Raw genomic sequence first — 22813 nt, 5'->3', positions numbered from 1 at the left:
GGCTGGGTGCCCGTTTTGTAAAACGCCTCCGGTCCGTCCGCAAGCAGGACCCAGACCTTTCTATCGCTTGCCACTTCCACACACCACCCTGCTCTCCTCCCACATGTCTATCTTTGGCCTTTTGCAATGTTCTAGTGAACCCCAATGCAAACTGGAGGAACAGCACCTCATCTTCCGACTGGGCACTGTGTAGCCTTCCTAACTGAACATTGAGAGTTCAACAACTTCAGAGCATGAACTCTCTCCTCCACCTTCATTCCCATTTCTGATTATTTTATCCCATTTTGTTTCATTCATCCATTTTATCATCCTTCTCTCTCACTTCCATCTTTCCACTTCTCCATTCCAGCTCTCCTCCTTGCACCCCCCCAACACTTCAGGGCAGCTGCCACATTCCTCAGGCAGTTCTTTAACAATCTGTACCATCCCCCCCTCCCCCGTTTCTGCCATTCTCGCATTCTGATCACTTAATGGACCCTCTGATAGCACCTTCTCAACCTCCTGTTTCCTCATTCACATTCCCTTTGCTCCATTCCACACACCCCATCCCCACCCTCACAGTATAAACCTCCGCTGATTCTCCATGCTCTCAGCTCTGAGGAAGGGTCATCCAGACTGGAAACGCTGGCTCCGTTCTCTCCCCACGGCCGCTGTCCGACCTGCTGAGACGTTCCAGCGTTATCTGTTTATGTTTTTGTCTGTATAGCGCGCAAGAAACAACACTTTTCACTGCATCCCAGTACATGTAACAATAATAAATCAAATCAATCTCTCAACTTGAGTGTATTGAAGAGGCAGCTGGATATCGCACTCAGGGTGAGTGGGATCAAAGGTTACGGGGGATAAAACAGGATTAGGCTACTGAGCTGGATGATCAGCCATGAATGGTGGAGCAGGCTCCAAGGGCCCTCCTATCTTCTATGTGATAGTTCTTGTGATGTAGAAGGCAGCAGCAACCGTGGCAGGGTAAAGAGTCGCTGCATTGAAATACAAAACATAGCTTTAATCTCTTTGGAGCAGCACCTACCTCTGGGATTCCCGAGCCACAGGCATAGGGGGCAAACATCTTAACCAGCGAGACTCCCAGGAAGGCAAAGGTCAAAGCCCAGAGAACGTATATAAGATAGTTCAGTATGTACGCACTAGCGCCCTGAGGGGATTAAAGAAACACAGACATGAGTACTTACATTTAATTTCTAGTTTCCAACATACAGTACGCACCATGCAAAATCTGTGGTTGGCTATTCTTTACTTGGGAAAAAGACTAAAATCCACTTACAATCAGCACAGTTGCATCACAGCTCCAGGGACCTGGGTTCGATTCCCGGCTTGGGTCACTGTCCGTGTGAATTCTGTGCGAATTATTGAATTCAAATTTCACCACCTGCTGCAGCAGGATTCGAACCCGGGTCCCCCCGAACGTTAGCTGGATTAATAGTCCAGTGATAATATCACTACACATTGCCTCCCCAGTAATATTAGATACAAGTTAAATGTTATTTGCATGGAGTATAGCTTTCACAAGTCCTTGGTAAAGCTACCTGAGGTGTTACAAGTAAAAAGTATTTATTAGTCACAAGTAAAGCTCACATTAACACTGCAATGAAGTTACTGCGAAAGTCCCCTAGTCGCCACAACTCGGCGCCTGTTTGGGTCAATGCACCCGAACCAGCACGTCTTTCAGAATGTGGGAGAAAATTGGAGGAAACCCACGCAGACACGGGGAGAATGTCTGTTAGGAGTTTGCACAGTGAACCAAGCCGGGAATTGAACCCGGGTCCCTGGTGCTGTGAGGCAGCAATGCTAACCATTGTGCCATCGTGCCGCCCACAGGACATAGTGAGCAATTTTCCAATCACGAACAACAATCTAGCTGCCTAGGATTCTCTGGGGGTGTGTTACAGTTCATATGAGGGAGTCCAAGTTGAGGTGACAACATACACTTTTACATGTTGTAGTCTGGAGTTATGGACAGTGAGGGTCTCGTCTCCAATATTCTTTCCAACACGACTGACCAGGAATCTCTCTCGCACTTACCAGCTGCCATTGGTGAGCGTTGGATGGATTTTAGGTTTATACTCCACTGTATACTTCACACAAATAGGCAGAATATTCCCATCTGCTCACCATGGCGATCGTAGCAGGTGGGGTACCAGCAATGAAGGGGGTCCGCTGACCTCGGGTGGGATTTTCCGGTCTTGGGGAGAGCACGGTTGGAAGGCCCTGCCCAATTTGTTTGGCCACATTATTAACGCACCTTTATGTCAGCGTCTGACTCAGAGGTGCTACACACAACACCACCAGACTGTACATATCATAGCATTGTAAAAATCAATAATGGTTCCCTGTTCCACAGTACATCTTAATCCACTGGGTGACACCTGGGGCTCAGTGCTACAATCCAGGCTGACACTGCTGTATGATAGCAAGGGAGTTCTATACTGTGAGTGCTGACACTGTGGTGCAGTAGTGAGGGAATGCTACACTGAGTGCTAATACTACAGTGCAGTAGTGAGGAAGTGCTGCAGTGTGAGTGCTGATACTGGTGTGCAGTAGTGAGGGAGCGCTACACTGAGTGCTAATACTACGGTGCAGTAGTGAGGAAGTGCTGCAGTGTGAGTGCTGATACTGGTGTGCAGTAGTGAGGGAGCGCTACACTGAGTGCTAATACTAGGGTGCAGTAGTGAGGGAGCGCTGCAGTGTGAGTGCTGATACTGGTGTTCAGTAGTGAGGGAGTGTTATACTGTGAGTGCTGATACTGGTGTTCAGTAGTGAGGGAGTGCCGCACTAGAAAAGCTTTCAGATCAAGGTACAAACTCAAGGTAAAAACCATATATTCAGAGAATTCTGCCGCTGTGAATGCTTGGCTGTGTTTCAAGTGCAATAGAAGGGGATTCAGACTGTTTCATTAACAATTTGAAGATCTATTGAAAGTTTGTAAATCTTTGATTTGGGGGTCCGAATAGATGCATGTCTTTTTGACATATTAACCGGTTGAGGTTGAATGTATATTATGGATGGCTGTTTTTTGACATTATCAAGTGTTAGGAGTGGGGGCGGTATTGGATTGTTCGAATTTTTTTTTCATCTACACAGGGGGTCCTGAAGATTGGCCATGGTGAATACTGGGTAAGTGGCAATGGAGTTGGCATGGAGGGTGTGTGGGGGGCGTATGAGATGGCTTGGAGGGAATGAGGGGTGATGAGGGTAAGATGTGTGGGGCATGCTTACATTTGAAGCTCAGAGCTGTGGGTGCGACAGTGCGTTGCAATGTCTAAGTCCAAGAGGCGAATGGATCCCCGAATTTCCTTACCTCTGGCTCGCCGGCCAAGAGCTCTGACCATGTCTTCCACTGAGGGCATTTGTCCCTGTCCTCAAAGGTCGTCTCGTTGGACGTCCAACAGCACTGTTCGTGACTGAACCAGAATCCAGCCAAACAGACTCCCTCCTTCAGGTCCGTCATCCAATCGACAGCCAGGTCTATCACGCCAGCCAGCGTCCCTGAACAGGCGGGGCACAAAGCACAACATTAAAACCAGCAAATGGAGCTCCATTTTGTAATGGCGGCCGTCACCTACTTTAGATATGGGGAGAAACGGAGGGAGCTCGCGCTCCAGTCCGATGGTCAAAGGTCCGCTGGCGTTTTCACCAGTACGTTGGTCGCTTATCTGCCAGCTTAACTATCCATTCCCTCCAAGGGCAGCATGCCAAGGCTGCAGCGGGTCCTCCGTCTGTGGGACGTACTGCGGCAAATCGCCAAGATCTCCTCAACAGCACCTCCCAAACCCACAATCTCCTCCGTCTGGAAAGGCCACGCTTGGGAATATGATGGGGGGCGGCGCGGTGGCACAGTGGTTAACACTGCTGCCTCACAGTGCCAGGGGCCCAGGTTCAATTCCCGGCCTCGGGTCACTGTCTGTGCGGAGTCTGCACGTCCTCCCCGTGTCTGCGTGGGTTTCCTCCGGGCGCTCCGGTTTCCTCCCACAGTCCAAAGACGTGCGGGTTAGGGGGACAGGCCGTGCTAAATTGACCAGGGGGGTCAGCAGGGTAAATGTGTAGGGTGACGGGAATAGGGCCGGGGTAGGATTGCGGTCGGTACTGGTTCGATGGGCAGAATGGCCTCCTTGTGTACTGCAGGGGTAGTATGATTCTATCAGTAAGACATGTACCATCTCAGTTTGGCACTGGACCACCATCCTTTCACTGTGGCTGGGGCAGAATCCTCTCCGATACCACAGCAGGAGCAGGGAGACCACATTCGGACCACCATATCCACAACGCCATTCGGGATGGGGAATAATGTTGGCAATGCCAGCACCTGTATCCCTTAGGGTGAATTTTTAATGACCGGAAGAGGGGTAGAAACAAAGGTAAGTACCACACGAGGAAAGAGCCATGAAGTACTTTTAGCTATTAAAAAAAGATGTGAATAAATACATAACTAAAGACTGCCTTATGTGATATCGGGGCTGCGAGCGTTCGATGACTGATCTAAATTTGGGGTAGATGGTGGTAATATCACTGGAGTTATTAACACAGAGGCCCAGGTGAGTGCCGAGGACCCACCCAAAGCTCTCACACCCTCTATACCAGCTCAATGCCAACTCATGGCCACTCCACAGAACTATAGAAAATTACAGCTCAGAAACAGGTCTTTTGGCCCACCTTGTCTGTGCCAAACCATTTTTTGCCCCGTCCCACTGACCTGCACTTGAACCCTATCCCTCCACACCCCTCTCTCATCCATCAACCCATCCAAGTTTTTCTTAAATGTTAAGTGGCCCCGCATTTACCACTTTATCCGGCAGCTCATTCCACACTCCCACCACTCTCTGTGTGAAGAAGCCCCCCCTAATATTCCCTTTAAACTTTTCTCCTTTCACCCTTAACTCTTGCCCTCTGGTTTTTTTTCTCCCCAAGCCTCAGTGGAAAAAGTCTGCTTGCATTCACTCTATCTATACCCATCAAAATCTTATACACCTCTATCAAATCTCCCCTCATTCTTCTACGCTCCAGGGAATAAAGTCCTAACCTATTCAATCTCTCTCTCTGTAACTCAGCTTCTCAAGTCCTGGCAACATCCTTATGAACCTTCTCTGTACTCTTTCAACCTTATTTACATCCTTCCTGTAACTAGGTGGCCAAAACTGTACACAATACTCTAAATTCAGCTTCACCAATGCCTTATACAACCTTACCATAACACTCCAACTTTTATACTCGATACTCCAATACTCCAACTCCATCATCTTCCTCCATAGGCCCCAATGAACACAAGAACATAAGAAATAGGAGCAGGAGTAGGCCATCTAGCCCTTCAAGCCTGCCCCACCATTCAATAAGATCATGGCTGATCTGTCGTGGCTCAGTTCCACTTTCCCGCCCTCTCCCCATAACCCTTAATTCCCCTTGTCTATCAGAAACCTATCTATTTACCCTGCTAGTCCCCCTGACATTATAAGAACATAAGAACATAAGAAATAGGAGCAGGAGTAGGCCATCTAGCCCTTCGAGCCTGCCCCGCCATTCAATAAGATCATGGCTGATCTGTTGTGGCTCAGTTCCACTTTCCCGCCCTCTCCCCATAACCCTTAATCCCCTCTCTTATCAAGAACCCATCAACCCGCTTCTTAAAAATATTTAGCGAGGCAGCCTCCACCACTTCAACGGGCAGAGAATTCCAGAGATTCACCACCCTTTGAGTGAAGAAGTTCCTCCTCAACTCCGTTCTAAACCGCCTCCCCTTTATCTTGAGGCTGTGCCCCCTAGTCCTACTGTCTTTTTTGAGCGGGAAGAGTCTCTCCACCTCTATCCTATCCATCCCATTCATCATCTTATACGTCTCAATGAGATCTCCCCTCGTTCTTCTAAACTCTAACGAGTACAAGCCTAGTTTATTCAGCCTCTCCTCATAGTTCAATCCCCTCAACTCCGGTATCAGCCTAGTAAACCTCCTCTGCACTCCCTCCAGGGCCAAAATATCCTTGCGCAGGTGCGGCGCCCAAAACTGCACACAGTACTCCAGCTGCGGCCTCACCAGTGCCCTATACAGCTGCAGCAAGACCTCCCTACTTTTATATTCAATCCCCCTCGCTATGAAGGCCAGCAACATTGAGGGGCAATTTAGCGACGGCAATCCACCTAACCTGCTGAGGTGGGCAACGCGGTGGTACAGTGATTTGCACTGCTGCCTCACAGTACCAGGGACCCGGGTTCGATTCCCGGCTTGGATCACTGAGAATGAATTTTTAATGAATGTAAGAGGGGAAGAAACAAAGTAAGCTCTACACAAGCCAAAGAGTGTGCATGTTCTCCCCGTGTCTGCGTGGGTTTCCTCCAGGTGCTCCGGTTCCCTCCCACATTCTGAAATTCGTGGCTGGTTAGGTGTAAAGACCCGAGCAAGCCCCAGAGTGTGGCAATAGGGGAATTTCACAGTAATTTCATTGCAGTGTTAATATAAACCTTATTTGTGACTAATAAATAAACTTTAACCTTAACTTAACTTTAACTTTAACCTGCACATCTTGGGAGAATGACACGAGAATAGCCCTTGGGAAATTTCAAAAAAAGAGCTTTATAGAAACAATATAAACAGTGCTAACTTTTTTCGAACAAATTTATGTTATAAGTGTCACAATCTGAAGTCTTTAAATGCCCTACCCTTTAAACATTCACTGACAGCCTGTTTTTGTTCGAGTTTCTACAAAAAAACTCTGCTGGACTGCTTTGATTGACAGGCCATTTGGTGTTTGTGAAGTTTTTAAATGTCCTGCCCTTTAAACATTCACTGACAGCCTGTTTTTGTTAGAGTTCTTAAAACAAAACTCTGCTGGACTGCTTTGATTGACAGGCCATTTGGTGTTTGTGAAATTTTTAAATGCCCTGCCCTTTAAACATTCAGTGACAGCCTATTTTTGTTAGAGTTTAAAAAAAACCTTTGCTTTGATTGACAGGCCATTTGGTGTTTGTTTGAAAATAGGTTAGCTTTGTTTGTTCAGTTTCTATAAAGTTCTTTTTTGATATTTCCAAAGGACTATTCTTATCTCCAGCCGCATGTGCACTTAATGTATACAGAGACACAAAGAGAATGGAAAAGCTGGTTGATTGGGGTACTTGAGGTTAGACTTTGTTGTAGTGGTTGCTGAGTTTAAAGGGACAGCGAAAGAAGTATAGACATTACACAAAAAATAGCCAGAAAGGAAAAAAACATTAGGCCTGCACCATATTCATAATGGTTGGAGCATCATACAGTGCAGAAAGAGAGGCCATTTGGCCCATCGAGTCTGCACCAACTCTCTAAAAGAGCACCCCACCCAGGCCCTCCCCTCCGCCCTGTTCCCCGTAACATGGTTAATCTACCCAACCTACAAACCTCTGGGACAATTTAGCATGGCCAATCCACCTCACCCACGCATTTTCGGACTGTGGGAGGAAACCGGAGCACCCGGAGGAAACCCACGCAAAGACGGGGAGGATGTGCAGACTCCGCACAGACAGCCGGGAATCGAACCCGGGTCCCTGGCGCTGTGAGGCAGCAGTGCTAACCACTGTGCCCCCATAACCACCCCGATTCAAATTATGACTGGACTGTAACCCCACCCTGCTCCCCGACACGCTGCTGGGTAATATCTTGAGGGAGTCAAAAAAATTGGAAAAACTCTGGGGCAATAAGGGGAACAAGATTCGGGTAAACTTCTCTCCGCCTCCCCAATCGAAGTGATCACATGAATTGAAATAATATGCTATCGGAAGGAGACACCGTGATCACGTACCTGCCAGCAGTCCAATCAGTAACATCACCACCCATCCTGACCAGGCATCTAACAAGCCTTTGATACGTTCCCATAGCGACTCTTTACTTCTGCTTGTGATCTGAAAATACAGGTAGATCGATGAGGTGTTGGATTGTTCTCATTGTAGGCATCATTACTGTAAAATAAACTGCATTGTATCCAATTAATGTCCAGTTCTGTTTCGGCCTTAGGCTGGTGCATGTTGGGTCTATTTACAATGGGGCAAACAACCTGTAACTGGCAATGGAAAACATTTGGGAAGCATAGCTTGATTCAGCTGGTTGAACTTTCACCCCTGAGTCAGAAGGTCAGGGTTCAAGCCCCACCCCTTAGGGAAAAGGTCAGGGTTCAAGCCCCACCCCTGAGTCAGAAGGTCAGGGTTCAAGTCCCACCCCTGAGTCAGAAGGTCGGGGTTCAAGCCCCACCCCTAAGGGAGAAGGTCAGGATTCAAGCCCCACCCCTGAGTCAGAAGGTCAGGGTTCAAGTCCCACCCCTGAGTCAGAAGGTCAGGGTTCAAGTCCCATCCTTGAGGCAAAAGGTCAGGGTTCAAGGCCCAACCCTGAAGCAGAGGGTCAGGGTTCAAGCCCCAAACCTGAGTGAAAAGGTCAAGGTTCAAGCCCCAGCCCTAAGACAAAAGGTCAGGGTTCAAGCCCCACCCCTAAGACAAAAGGTCAGGGTTCAAGCCCCACCTCTGAGGCATAAGGTCAGGGTTCAGGCCCCATCCCTGAGTCAGAAGGTCAGAATATAAAGTTTCAAGTTTATTTATTAGTCACAAGTAAGGCCTACGTTAACTCTTTCTGAATCTACCCTGTCCAACCCCGTTAGAATTTTATAAGTTTCTATCAGATCCCCTCTCACTCTTCTAAACTCTAATGAATATAACCCTGACCAACTCAGTCTGTCCTCATATCACAGACCTGCCTTCTCAGGAATCAGCCTTGGAAATCTTCGCTGTACTCCCTCTATATCAAGGACACCTTTCCCCCGACATCCATCTCAAGACACTACTCACAATCCTATGCACTTTATATAGTAATCTGCTAGGTGGGACCTTGTTAAAAGCCTAAATAAATCACATCTACCAGTTCTCCCTGGTCAACTCTATTAGTTACATCCTCAAAGAATTCCAGTAGATTTGTCAAGCATTTCCCTTCCGTAAATCCATGCTGACTTTGTCTGATTATAACACTGCCTTCCAAATGCAGTGCTATGAAACCCTTGATAATAGATTTAGCAATTTCCATACTACTGATGTTAGGCTTACTGGTCTATAGATCCGTGTGTTCTCTCTCCCTCCCTTTTTGAATAGTGGACTTATGTTATCTACCCTCCAATCTGTGGGAACCATTCCACAGTCAGAAAATTTTGGGAAGTGACGACCAATATATCTATTATTTCTAGGGCTTAAATTCTCTGGGATGAAGATTATCAGGCCCTGGAGATTTATCTGTCTTTAATCTCATTCATTTCCCCAAAACCATTCCTTTCAACTCCTCACTAAAACTTGTGCTTCTCAGGACTTCTGGTAGACTATTCATGTTTTCTAAAGACAGAAGCAAAGTGCAAATTTCGTTCCCCAGCCATTTCCTTGTTCCTCATTATGAGTTCCCCCATTTCTGGGGGAAACTTCTACTCGTTTATGTTCCTCGCTAGCTTACTTTCATACTCTATTTTCCCCTTCTCAGTCAATCCCTTACCCACCTTTGCTGAATTTTAAACCACTCCCAATCCTCAGTCGAGGGCAGGTGGACAACTTGGCTTACGGCCCACCAGATGAGGAGGGGGCCTCGGCTGTGTATAATTAATAAGGTTTCAAGCGCAGAATGTGGTGCGGGGTCCCACCACGAGCAGGAAAGGTGCTGCTGGACTTAGTGTGAAAGTGGAGAATTCCACCCAGTATATCCATAAGAAAGATTTGCCTTCATGTAATCATAGAAACCCTGCAGTGCAGAAGGGGGCCATTCGGCCTACCAGGCCAGCACAATCCCACCCAGGCCCTATTCGCATAACCCCACATATTTACCTTGCTAATCCCCCGAGACTAGGGGCAATTTAGCACGGCCAATGCACCTAACCTGCACATCTTTGGACTGTGGGAGGAAACAGGAGCACCCAGAGGAAACCCACGCAGACACGAGGAGAACATGCAAACTTCACACAGACAGTGACCCCAGGTCACTATCCTGATATTCACTGCGATTCCATATTCATGCTGTAGAGTGCAGAGAAAATATTCAGTTTGTGCCCATGGCAACATTTGATCATTGAGATTTGATTTAATTTATTAATCAATGCAATAAAAATGAAAATAACATACTTCCGTTAGTTATCCAATTAAGTGCTGCTTTCAAAAGGAACTTTGTACCAAATGTTTGTCAAAGTTAAAATTTATTTATTAGTCACAAGTGAGTCTTACATTAACACTGCAATGAAGTTACTGTGGAATTCCCCTGGTCGCTGCACTCCGGCGCCTGTTTGGGTCAATGCATCCAATCAGCGTGTCTTTCAGACTGTGGGAGGAAACCCACGCAGACACGGGGAGAATGTGCAAACTCCATATAGACAGTAACCCATGCCGGGAATCGAACCCACGTCCCTAGCCCTGTGAGGCAGCAGTGCTAACCACCGTGCCACCATTGCAGGTTTATTTACATCAAACTGTCCTGGAACCAAACTGACAGGGAACAGATGAGGAGGTGAATTACCAACCACCCCCACCGTCCCCTCCCCTTCCACATCCTTTGCTTAAAACCCCTCCAATTTAACTTGATTCGAAAATAAAACCAAATGGGGGTATCAAAGGAATATGCAAACTGAGCCTATCAGAATTCAGTTAAAATCTAAAGCATTACTTTACAGATAGAGTTATAATGACACAGGAGGCCATTCAGCCCATTGAACCCATGCCAGCTCTCCATGGAGCAGGACAGTAAGCAGTCTCACAACACCAGGTTTAAACCTGGTATTGTGAGACTTCGTACTGTGTTTACCCCAGTCCAACGCCGGCATCTCTCCATCACGAGCTGGAGAGTGACACGGTAATGTCACTGGACTAGTAATCCAGAGGCCCAGGACTAGTGCTCTGAGGGTTCAAATCCCAGGTGGAGTTCAAATCTGGATTTAGTAACTCTGCAATCAAAAAGCTCGGTTCAGTAATGGTGACCACAAAATTGTCCCAACAACCGTCTGGCTCACTAATGGTCGTCCAGAGAACAGAAACCTGCCATTCCTACCCTCTAGCCTATCTGTCTCAACCACACAATGTGGCTGGAGGCACTGGGTACTACAAAGGCAATGTCCCAGCAATAGTACTGAAGACTCCAGGATTTGCTTATCCCCTAGCCAAACTCTTCCACTACAGTTCCAACACTGGCATCTACCCGGCAGTGTGGAAATTTGCCCAGGTGTCCCCTGTACATAAAAAGCAGGACAAATCCAACCCGGCTAAATACCATCCAATAGTTCACCTTCGATCATCAGTAGAGCGATGGAAAGGCTCATCAACAGTGCTACCAAGCAGTACCTGATTACCCATAACCTGCTGAGCTTGGGTTCCAAAGCGCTCCGAAAGCTCGTGGATTTTTGCTACCAAATGAACCTGTTGGACTTTAACCTGGTGCTGTGAGCCTTCTCACTGGACTGGTTACTCAGCTCCCTGCCCCCGTTACAGTCTTGCTTCAAGCATTCTCGAAAGAGCTGAACTCCAAAGGTCAGATGTGAGCGACTCCCTCAGCATCAAAGATGCGTTTGACTGAGGGCAGCATACAGAGTTATAGAGTCCCTACAGCGCAGGAGGCGGCCATTTGGCCCATTGAGTCTGCGCCCACCACAAGCCCACCCAGGCCCTGTCCCTCTAACACCGCATATTTACCCTGATATTTCCTCTGACGCCAAAGGGCAGTTTAGCCAATGTACCTAGCCCGCACATCTTTGGATTGCGGGAGGGAACCGGAGCACCTGGAGGAAACCCACACAGACATGGGGAGAATGTGCAGCCCCCACACAGACAGTGACCGGGATTCGAACCTGGGTCCCTGGAGTTGTGAGGCAGCAGTGCTAACCACTGTGCCACCCAACGTACAGCCGGTCCAGTTCAATTTCAGACAACAGCCTTTGTATACAGTCCCAGCCAGGATTTGCCTGATTCTCATTGATTTCAATGTTATCTAACATCTTGATGCCACACTTGATCTAATGGCCCTCGATATCAAGGGCACCTCACCTCACACTGGACGCATTCGCTGGACACATTCCTCTACATTCTTTCTCATTCCGATGGCATGTTAGAAGCAGAGAAACATAGGAGATAGGAGCACAGGGAGGCCATTTAGCCCTTCAAGCCTGCTCCGCCATTCATTACGATCATGGCTAATCATCCAACCCTAATTCTGCTTTCTCCCTGTAACCTCTGATCCCATTCTGCCCAAGCGCTATATCCAGCCGGCCAATGCGCGTAACTGGCACGTCTTTCGGACTTGTGGGAGGAAACCGGAGCACCCGGAGGAAACCCACATTCCTGTTAACATAGCGGACCACGTATTACCAGCGTAAATTATTTTAACGGGGTTTTGCTCGGACATTTTTCTCTACGTTTAAATACAGGCGCAGAGTCCAGACAGACAGCGACCCAAGCCGGGAATCGAACCCACGTCCCTCCACCGTGAAGCACCGATACTCCACAGGGCGCAGCACTGTAGAAAGCAGCTCACCCGACTAGCGACGAGAGCTGGATTTTCAATGCTGGCCTGGCTTCGAAAGGTGAAACGAAATCATTAAAAACCCGCACCTTTCTGTGCCTGTCGGTATCACGGGACTTCTCTCTCAGCCAGTCGATTGTGTGGAAGTCCTCGTACATTCCCACCTCTGGGACTGATTCATCGAGGAAGTCCATGAGATTCCCTGAGCCATTGGTCTCACTTCCTGCTGCCATACCAGGTCCTGTTGACAAGGAGGCCAAAAAAAAATTAAACAAATAATATATATTTAAATGCAAAGAAAACATTCGGACAGCAACGCAAAACCCGTTACAATAATTTATGCTCTTAATAGAATCCCACAGTCGTTCAGCCTATCCAGTCTGCACCGACCACAATCCCACCCAGTCCCGATCCCCATAACCCCATGCATTTACCCTAGCTAGTCCCTCTGTCATTAAGGGACAATTTGGCATGGCCAATCAACTTAACCCGCACAACTTTGGACTGCAGGAGGAAACCAGAGCACCTGGAGGAAACCCACGCGGACATGGGGAGAATGTGCAGACTCCACACAGGCAGTGACCCAAACCAGGAATTGAACCCAGGTCCCTGGCGCGGTGAGGCAGCAGCGCTGACCAATGTGCCACTCCTAATGGTCTACTATATTAACAATAATGCACAGTGCAATTATATTCCAACAGTTATCTTCCTCTGAAGTCTTTGGAATAATCGATTTTAGTGGTGTTATATAAATTGAAGATTCTTTGGTTCACTCGTGGGACATGGGTGTCGCTGGTTGACCAGCATTTATTGCCCATCCCTAGTTGCCCTTGGAGGGCAGTTGAGAGTCAACCACATTGCTGTGACTCTGGAGTCACATCTGCCTCCTTACTGGGTCTGACCAGCTCAGATTTCCTTCTCTACAGGACATTAGTGAACCAGATGGGTTTTTCTGACAATTGACAATGGTTTTGCGGTCATCAATAGATACTTAATTCCAGATATTTTTTATTGAATTCAGATTCCACCGGCCACCTTGGTGGGATTTGAACCCGGGTCCCCAGAACGTTAGCTGAGTTTCTGGATTAATAGTCAAGCGATAACACTACTAGACCATCACCTCCCCACCAGCCCCAGATATTGGTCTGGCTACAATGGGTGAGGCAGCATCACTGACCATGGGTATAAACTTTGAGGGCAAGTCTGTTTACGCTTTGTAAGCTCACCCCACGGCCATTTTAAGTAGTTTGAGGTGGACCACCCATCCTTGTGGCAGAGGTAGGCCCAGCTCCAAGAGCAGCTGGCCAATCAAATGGCTCGTTGCTCTCTCGGCTCAACAGTGCCACTGATAGTAGTGGCCACAGCTGGGACTGCAGCGAGACCCTGCGGGGAGTGTTGTGCGATGGAGCCAGGCTTCAAAGTAAGTCGAAAATCTCATTAAGGCCTGACTGGAAGGTACCAGCAAGGGATTACAGGGGAATCGCAGAGGTGGGGAGAGCTTGGGAAGGTGGGCATGAAGGGTTGGTAAATCAGGCCTTTCTTTACCCAACTCCAGCCAGTCCAGTGAAACCACAACAGGGCACTTGGACACAGCCTCTCCCATTTCAGGTAAGCTCTCAGCAATGCCACCACTAGGCCCTGAAGTGGCCATTAAAGGCCTCAATTATAGAGCCATAGAGGTTTACAGCATTGAAACAGGCCCTTTGACCAACTTATCCATGCCACCTTTTTTTTAAACCCCTAAACTAAACCCAGTTGCCCGCATTTGGCCCAGATCCCACTATACCCAACGTACCCATGTAACTGTCTAAATGCTTTTTGAAAGACAAAATTGTACCCGCCTCTACTACTACCTCTGGCAGCTTGTTCCAGACACTCACCACCCTCTGTGTGAAAAGATTGCCCCTCTGGACACTTTTGTATCTCTCCCCTCTCACCTTAAAACTATGCCCTCTAGTTTTAGACTCCCCTACCTTTGGGGAAAAGATATTGACTATCTAGCTGATCTACGCTCCTCATCATTTTATAGATCTCTATAAGATCACCCCTCAGCCTTCTATATTCCACAGGAAAAAAGTCCCAGTCTATCCAATATATCTCCTTATAACTCAATCCATCAAGTCCCGGTAGCATCCAAGTAAATCTTTTCTGCACTCTTACTAGTTTAATAATATCCTTTCGAGAATAGGACTAGAACTGTACTTAGTACTCCAAGTGTGGCCTTACCAATGTCTTGTACAACTTCAACAAGACATTCCAACTCCTGTATTCAATGTTCTGACCGGTGAAACCAAGCATGCTGAATGCCTTCTTCACCACTCTGTCTACGTGTGATTCTACTTTCAAGGAGCTATGAACATGTACCCCTAGATCTCTTTGCTCTGTAACTCTCCCCAGTGCCCTACCATTAACTGAGTAAGTCCTGTCCTGGTTCAAGCTACCAAAATACATCACCTCACATTTATCTAAATTAAACTCCATCTGCCATTCGTCAGCCCACTGGCCCAATTGATCAAGATCACTGTCCACTATGCCACCAATCTTGGTGTCATCTGCAAATTTACTAACCATGCCTCCTATATTCTCATCCAAATCATTAATATAAATGACAAATAACAGTGGACCCAGCACTGATCTCTGAGGCACACCGCTGGTCGCAGGCCTCCAGTTTGAAAAACAACCCTCTACCCTCTGGCTTCGATCAAGAAGCCAATTTTGTATTCATTTAGATACCTCACTCTGGATCCCATGAGATTTAACCTTAAGCAACAGCCTACCATGCGGTACCTTGTCAAAGGCCTTGCTAAAGTCCATATAGACAACATCAACTGCACTGCCCTCATCTACCTTCTTGGTTCCCCCTTCAAAAACCTCAATTAAATTTGTGAGACTGGGTTTTCCATTCACAAAGCCATGCAGACTGTCCCTAATCAGTCCTTGCATTTCTAAATGCCTGTAGATTCTGTTTCTCAAAATACCTTCCAACAATTTACCTCCCCCCCTCAGATGCGAGGCTCACTGACCTGTAGTTCCCAGGCTTTTCCCTGCAGCCCTTTTTAAACAAAGGCACAACATTTGCCACCCTCCAATCTTCAGGCACCTCACCCGTGACTATCGATGATTCAAGTATCTCTGTTAGGGGACCCGCAATTTCCTCCCTCGCCTCCCACAATGTCCTGGGACACACCACCAGGTTTCAGGGATTTATCTACCTTGACACGCTTTTCCTGTAATATATACACTCCTCAAGATATCACTATTTATTTCCCCAAGTTCCCTAACATCCATGCTTTTCTCAACAGTAAATACTGACGAGAAATATTCATTTAAGATCTCTCTTATCTCTTGAGGATCCGCGCATAGGTGACATTATTGATCCTTAAGAGGCCCTACTCTCTCCCTTGTTACTCTTTTGCCCTTTATGTATTTGTGGAGCTCTTCAGATCCTCCTTTGCCTTATCTGCCAAAACAATCTCGTGTCCCCTTTTTGCCCTCCTGATTTTTCTCTCAACTCTACTCCTACACCCCCTATACGCTTCAAGGGATCCACTTGATCCCGGCTGTCGATGCATGTCCTGTGCCTCCTCCTTCTCCTTGACCAGGGCCTCAATATCCCAAGTCATCCAGGGTTCCCGACTTCTACCAGCCTCGCCCTTCACTCTAAGAGGAATGTGCTTACCCTCAATCCTGGTTAACACACTTTTGAAAGCCTCCCACTTACTCAATGTCCCTCTGCCTTCCCACAGGCTCCCCCACTTAACTGTTGAAAGTTCCTGCTTGATACTATCGAAATTGGCCTTGCCCCCAATTTAGAATTTTAATTTTTGGGCCAGGCCTATCGTTGCCCATAGCTTTCTTAAAACTAATGGAATTATGGTCACTGGTCCCAAATTGATGCCTCACTGACAGATGGAAGCAGATACAACAGTGACTGTTAAGGGGCAAATATACGAATCGGATAGAAATAGAGGGGTACGGTCCCCTGAAGGATAGGGGGGTTTTAGTTCAGTCGGACAGCACGGTCGGTGCAGGCTTGGAGGGCCGAAGGGCCTGTCCCTGTGCTATCATCTTCTGACAGCAGAAGCTAATCACATATGTATTATAGACAAACCCTCGCCAGAGGAGAGAAATGAAATTGTGATCCATATCTGTTCATTCCTGCGGTTGGTGCCGTCTGTAGCTAAATGTTGGATTCAAATACTTCAGATTTTTCCTGCGCCGTGACAAATAGTGTCAAGTGTGAAGTTACCTCACCACCACACAAGGATATTTCTGAGCTTTGACTCAGAATCCATTTCCTGACAGAGAGATGGGGGACTCTACAAAACAATAGAAATTCCCTGCAGTTGAGAAGGGTCTTTATCGAGTATTTACATATGAATTAACCCCGGTTTCACTCTGCAGCCTCAACCAGCAATTACACTCTGACTGACCGCACTCTGCACAGCATCATCCAGCAATTACACTCTGACTGACCTCACTCTGCACAGCACCATCCAGCGATTACACTCTGATTGACCTCACTCTGCACAGCATCATCCAGCAATTACACTCTGACTGACCTCACTCTGCATAGCATCATCCAGCAATTACACTCTGACTGACCTCACTCTGCACAGCACCATCCAGCAATTACACTCTGATTGACCTCACTCTGCACAGCACCATCCAGCAATTACACTCTGACTGACCTCACTCGGCACAGCACCATCCAGCAATTACACTCTGACTGACCTCACTCTGCACACCATCATCCAGCGATTACACTCTAACTGACCGCACACTGTTCCCAAGTATCTGCTGTTCTTGTTCTCCTGGATGGAAGTGGTTGTGGGTTTGGAAGGTGCTGTTCAAGGAACCCTGGTGACTTCCTACGGTGCATCTTGTAGCTGGCACTCACTGCTGATACTGTTGGCCGGTGGTGGAGGAAGGGGTCATAATCAAGAGAGTGGCTTTGTCCTGGATGGTGTCGAGCTTCTTAAATGTTGTTGGACCCATCCAGACAAGTGGAGAGTATTCCGTTACATTCCTGACTTGTACCTTGCAGGGTGGCACTCTGGCACACGGTTAGCACTGCTGCCTCACAAAGCCAGGGACCCGGGTTTGATTCCTGGCGAGGGTGACTGTGCAGCATCTGCACATTCTCCCCGTGTCTGCGTGGGTTTCCTCCGGGTGCTCCAGTTTCCTCCCACAGTCTGAAAGACGTGCTGGTTAAGGTGCATTGGCCATACTAAATTCTCCATCAGTGTACCCGAACACTGGGGACTAGGGGATTTTCACCGTAACTTTATTACGGTAAGCCAACTTGTGACACTAATAAGTAAACTTTTTTTTTAGATGGTGGACAGGCTTTGGGGTGGTTAGGAGATGAGTTATAGCAGGATTCCAAGCCTTTGACCTGCTCTGGTAGCCACAGTACTTAGACGGCTCGTCCAGTTTAGTTTCTGGTCAAGGGTGACCCCCAGGGGGAACCAGTGCTGTCCCACTAATCACCATATTTCTCTTTTTGGAGGCAGCGGGAGGTGGGGTCAACGGATAGGAGGCTGGTTTGCGTGATGGACTGGGCTACGTTCGCGACACTTTGTAGTTTTTTGCAGTCTTCTTGCCCCGCCAATGGTTCCCAAGCCTTCATCCGCCTGGAATTCCCTCTCTAAAGTCCTCTTCCTTTAATACACTCCTTCAAACCTGCCGCTGTGATGAGGTTTCTTTCACCGGGTACCAATTTTACACTTGCGTACATTCCTGCGCAGCACATTAGAATGTCTTGCCACATTGAAGTGCTATATAAATGCAAAGACTTGTTGTAGTAATTTGTAACACTGTCACGGAGCAGAATTTCAGAGCTGCAACGGAGCGAAGAGATTGGCACAGATTCAGACACACACACACACACAAACACACACACACACACACACACACCTTTAACGTCCTCCTGTTTAACAATGAGAACAGAGCTCCTTTAACCATGCACTGTAGCCAAAGATGCACGCAGCATTAATTTTACCGAGTGACTGGGGCGAGGGACAACATTCTGATGTTGCTATGCAACCGCACGTATAACCAATGACTCTGATGCTCTGCTTGTCTTTTGTGAGCGCCTGTACTGACACGCAGGCATTAATGGTTTCAGACTGGGGTTTGCTAATGGCCACAATCACTCTGAACTCACAGGACGCAATGCCACAATTTCAAAACAGCCTCCATAACACCCCCTTATTCACCACATCCGTCATCTCACATTTATGATAAACTGGTCGAGTATTGGAGGGCCTTAAGCAGTGACATTCCCGGGGAATATGTCAAGACAGGAGCCACTCAGCAATTATTCTTCCCCAGATTTATTGCGCAGCTTTAAAATGTACATTATGTTTGATGCGAGCGCCTGTTCCAGCGTCATTATCACCCAGTAAACTGCATTTGATTTCCGAACAAATATTGCCCCCGGTGTCATGGTGGTTAGCACTGCTGCCTCACAGCGCCAGGGACCCAGGCTCAATTCCGGCCTCGGGTCTGTGTGGAGTTTGCACATTCTCCCTGTATCTGCGTGGGTTTCCTCCAGATGCGCCGGTTTCCTCCCACACTCCAAAGATGCGTCGGGCTAGGTCGATTGGACATGCTAAATTAACCCTTAGTGTCCCGGGATGTGACAGATTACAGGGATTAGCAGGGCAACTAAATGGGGATAGGGATTGGGGTCGGTGCAGACTCGATAGGCCAAATGGCCTCCTTTCGCACTGTAGGGTTTCTATGCTTCTAAATAAGCAATCCTCCACAGTACGCATTCAATTCAGGACATAAAACTGCAGAGCAGATCTCTTCATCACACTCACAATCATTGTTGTCTGTCAGATCCCTGGGGGGGCGAATGATTTCCCCAATGTGGGAAGAGCTCACATAGGGGCAGAGTGAATGTTATTAAGATGCATTAGCAGTGGCTGAGGGATCTAGTTAGTACCAGCATGGCCACTGGGTATGAATCAATATACACTTACTGTATTCACTGTTTAGGATGTGGCCTCCCTCTACATCAGAGAGATTACACGCAAATTGTGAGATCGCATTGCAAAACACCTCCAATCAGTTCGCTAGCAGGACTCAGAACTTCCTGTGTTACTATCCTAGGCCTGATAAGGGTACAGGTTCATAGCTCCTTAGAAGTGGAGTGACAGATGGACAGAGTGGTGTAGAAGGCATTTGGCATGCTTGGTTTCATTGGTCAGAATATTGAATACAGGAGTTGGAATACTGTGTACCATTCTGGTCACCCTATTATCGAAAGGATATTTTTAAACTAGAAAGAGGGCGGAAAAGATTTACTAGGATGCTACCAGGACTTGATGGTTTGAGTTATAAGGAGAGACAGGATAGACTGGGACTTTTTTCTCTGGCGCGTAGGAGACTGAGGGGTGACCTTATAGAGGTCTATAAAATAATGAGGGGCACAGATCAGCTAGATAGTCAATATCTTTTCCCAAAGGTAGGGGAGTCTAAAACTGGAGGGCAGAGGTTTAAGGTGAGAGGGGAGAGGTGCAGAGGGGCAATTTTTTCACACAGAGGGTGGTGAGTGTCTGGGTCGAGCTGCCAGAGGTAGTAGTAGAGGCTGGCACAATTTTGTCTTTTAAAAGGCATTTAGACAGTCACATGGCTAAGATGGGTATAGAGGGATATGGGCCAAATGCAGGCAATTGGGATTAGCTTAGGGGTTTGAAAAGGGACAGCATGGACAAGTTGGGCCGAAGGGCCTGTTTCCATGCTATAAACCTCTACGACTCTATGAATTTAATTCTAGATCCCCTAGTTGTTTGGTAAGATCCAGCTCGGGACTAATACCTTTTGCTTGCACGACAGAAACTTGAGTTTGAAGACTCTTGAAGAAAGCCACAAGACCAGAGGTTTCAACAAAGAGTAACAAGGTCTAAAAGATAAAACAATTTACAAGTTCTATCTTTCGCTCTAACGCTCAGGGGTAAAATGTGAATCATCAGGTAAATTACAGTCAAACACCCCACAGTGGACAATAATTGGCAAATGCGACCAAGACAGATCCTATGATTTCTCAGCAAACTTTCAAGCATCTGAATTCTTTCAAAGCTGCCCCAAATCGGACTGTCTCAGTAACGGCACATCTCTCAGGGTGCTGCTGAGACTCCATTCCCTGTATATGCACTCCGGTTACTGACGCACCTTCAGCTTTTTAATATCTGCTGGCTTCACTGGACTGGTACTGACATAGATCTCACCAAGCTCCCATCTCCCCAGCTACACGTCGGGATAAATGGTTCCCATGGCTTCTCCTGAGCCCTAACCCTCTCCGACAGAGAGCCGGTGACCTGCTGCCACCTCCTCAGCTCCCCAGGACTTCCCCTGCACAGAACATAGAACCCTACGGTGCCGAAACAGGCCCTCCGGCTCATCGAGTCTGCACCAACCACAATCCCACCCAGGCCCTACCCCCATACCCCTACACATTTACCCACTAATCCCTCTAACCTACACATCCCAGGACACTAAGGGGCAATTTCTTAGCACGGCCAATCAACCTAACCCGCACATCTTTGGACTGTGGGAGGAAACCGGAGCACCCGGAGGAAACCCACACAGACACGAGGAGAATGTGCAAACTCCACACAGACAGTGACCCAGGCCGGGAATCGAACCCAGGCCCCTGGAGCTGTGAAGCAGCAGTGCTAACCACTGTGCTACCGTGCCACCCCAAAAAAAAAAAATTCCTTGTTTAATACAATCCCCATTGGCACTCCTGGCTTCACAGCGGCAATCATCATTCAAGAACTAGCAAACAGTTCCCGGGACTTGCCAAGAGCCAGCTAACAGGGACAACTTTGCTACCTAAATTCCGCTATCAGCTTTTCCCTGGCTGCAGAACACCCACACCCAGAAACCACACAGATAAATTGAAACACTCAAGCTTTCTGAAGCTCCACACATCTCCACAATGACCTAGCCTTTCAGGGTTCACTGAATGCTTTTAGATTAATTGTAGCTCTAACTTCCAAAACAACTCTCTGGGCTACATTTCTGTTCAGGCAGTGTAGGCACCCTGTCTATCTAAGTAAGCCCACTGCTGTTTTATAATCTTACCATTCTACATATAAACACTTTAAGTCAACTGTGAAATCCATCAAGGAAAGGAAGTATGATCGGCCTCCGAAAGCCTGGGACTGCCAGATTGTGTGAGTGCGATCAACAACATCCCTGGGCATTCAGAGAAAAATGCCTCACTTGCTCTTTGTAACCGTTTCTCTCTCTCAAATACTTTGCATTAATTGACTATTACAGAGGACTATCCCGTGAAAGTGTTTTTGGTAGCAGTGAATAAACCTGGAGCTTACTTTTTATTTTGCATCATCATACCAAAACAAAAAAAAAATAGCGTATGAAAGGGTTAACTATCACACAATCACATAAGCTGCTATGGGAAAAAAAGGTCTTATAATATAAGATTCTTCACAGATAAGCACCAAGACTATTAATCTGAGAAAACTCATTCAATCAAACATCTGTAACTGGAAAAAGGGAATGATATTAGGCTGGCACAGTGGTTAGTACCAATGCCTCACAGTGCCAGGGACCCCGGTTCGATTCCCAGCTTGGGTCACTGTCTGAGTGGAGTTTGCACCTCCTCCCCGTGTCTGTGTGGGTTTCCTCCGGGGGCTCCGGTTTCCTCCCTGCACCTGGTTAGGGTGCATTGGCCGTGCTAAATTCTCCCTCAGTGTAACCAAATAGGACTGTGGCAGCTTGGGGATTTTCACAGTAACTTTATTGCAGTGTTAAAATAAGCCTGTTTGCGACACTAATAACTAACCATTAAAAAAGGCACAAACTGGGACAATCATAACTTGTAACAATGATTGATTAAGTCATTCACTTTGATTGGATATTATAATTAAGCAAGCATAAGGTGATTGTGATTGGTTTTAATGCTTGAATGATGTAGCCTTAATCAATAACTCTGAGTGGATTGAGATAACTCCTACAATACGATTGGTATATGCTAATTACTTGTAATCAAATTTGAAACTATAATTGCTTGTGTATTTCTGAATCCTGCACTCTGGCTAGTTACAGACTGTGACCTGAGACTTTCCAGAGTCTGAGCTACAGAGCTGGAATTAAACAGCTGTTTAAGAGAGCTCTGTGACTTGGTCTGGATTACTTGAAGGGTAAAGTTGCGATCGATTAAAAGAATGACATCAAAGCCCGCAACAGCTTAAAACCCGAAAACACCTTTTTTCTTAATACAACATTCTTGTAATAAACAATGTAGGTCATTTTTGCTCAGAATGAGTTGAGGTCTATAAGGGG

At 47.1% G+C, this 22813-nt stretch overlaps 1 protein-coding gene across 2 annotated transcripts in view; it reads right to left on the bottom strand.

The window, feature by feature from the left end:
- clcn4 (chloride channel, voltage-sensitive 4) overlaps nt 1-22813 on the bottom strand; it is a 51105-nt gene that overhangs the window by 16307 nt on the left and 11985 nt on the right. For both annotated transcript variants that reach the window (XM_080182843.1, XM_080182842.1), the window contains exons 2-5: nt 12580-12731; nt 7773-7872; nt 3314-3501; nt 1028-1150 (exon numbers count right to left, since the gene is read on the bottom strand). In XM_080182843.1, the coding sequence (XP_080038969.1) occupies nt 1028-1150; nt 3314-3501; nt 7773-7872; nt 12580-12723 (555 nt within the window). In that variant the 5' untranslated portion in view covers nt 12724-12731. The remainder of the gene's footprint in view (nt 1-1027; nt 1151-3313; nt 3502-7772; nt 7873-12579; nt 12732-22813) is intronic.

The sequence above is a fragment of the Carcharhinus amblyrhynchos genome, unplaced genomic scaffold (assembly GCF_965287045.1).
Source record: "Carcharhinus amblyrhynchos unplaced genomic scaffold, sCarAmb.v2.hapA scaffold_92, whole genome shotgun sequence".
NCBI lineage: Eukaryota > Metazoa > Chordata > Chondrichthyes > Carcharhiniformes > Carcharhinidae > Carcharhinus > Carcharhinus amblyrhynchos.
Note: the sequence above shows the minus strand (reverse complement) of the source record. Positions and strands in the feature narration are given on the sequence as shown.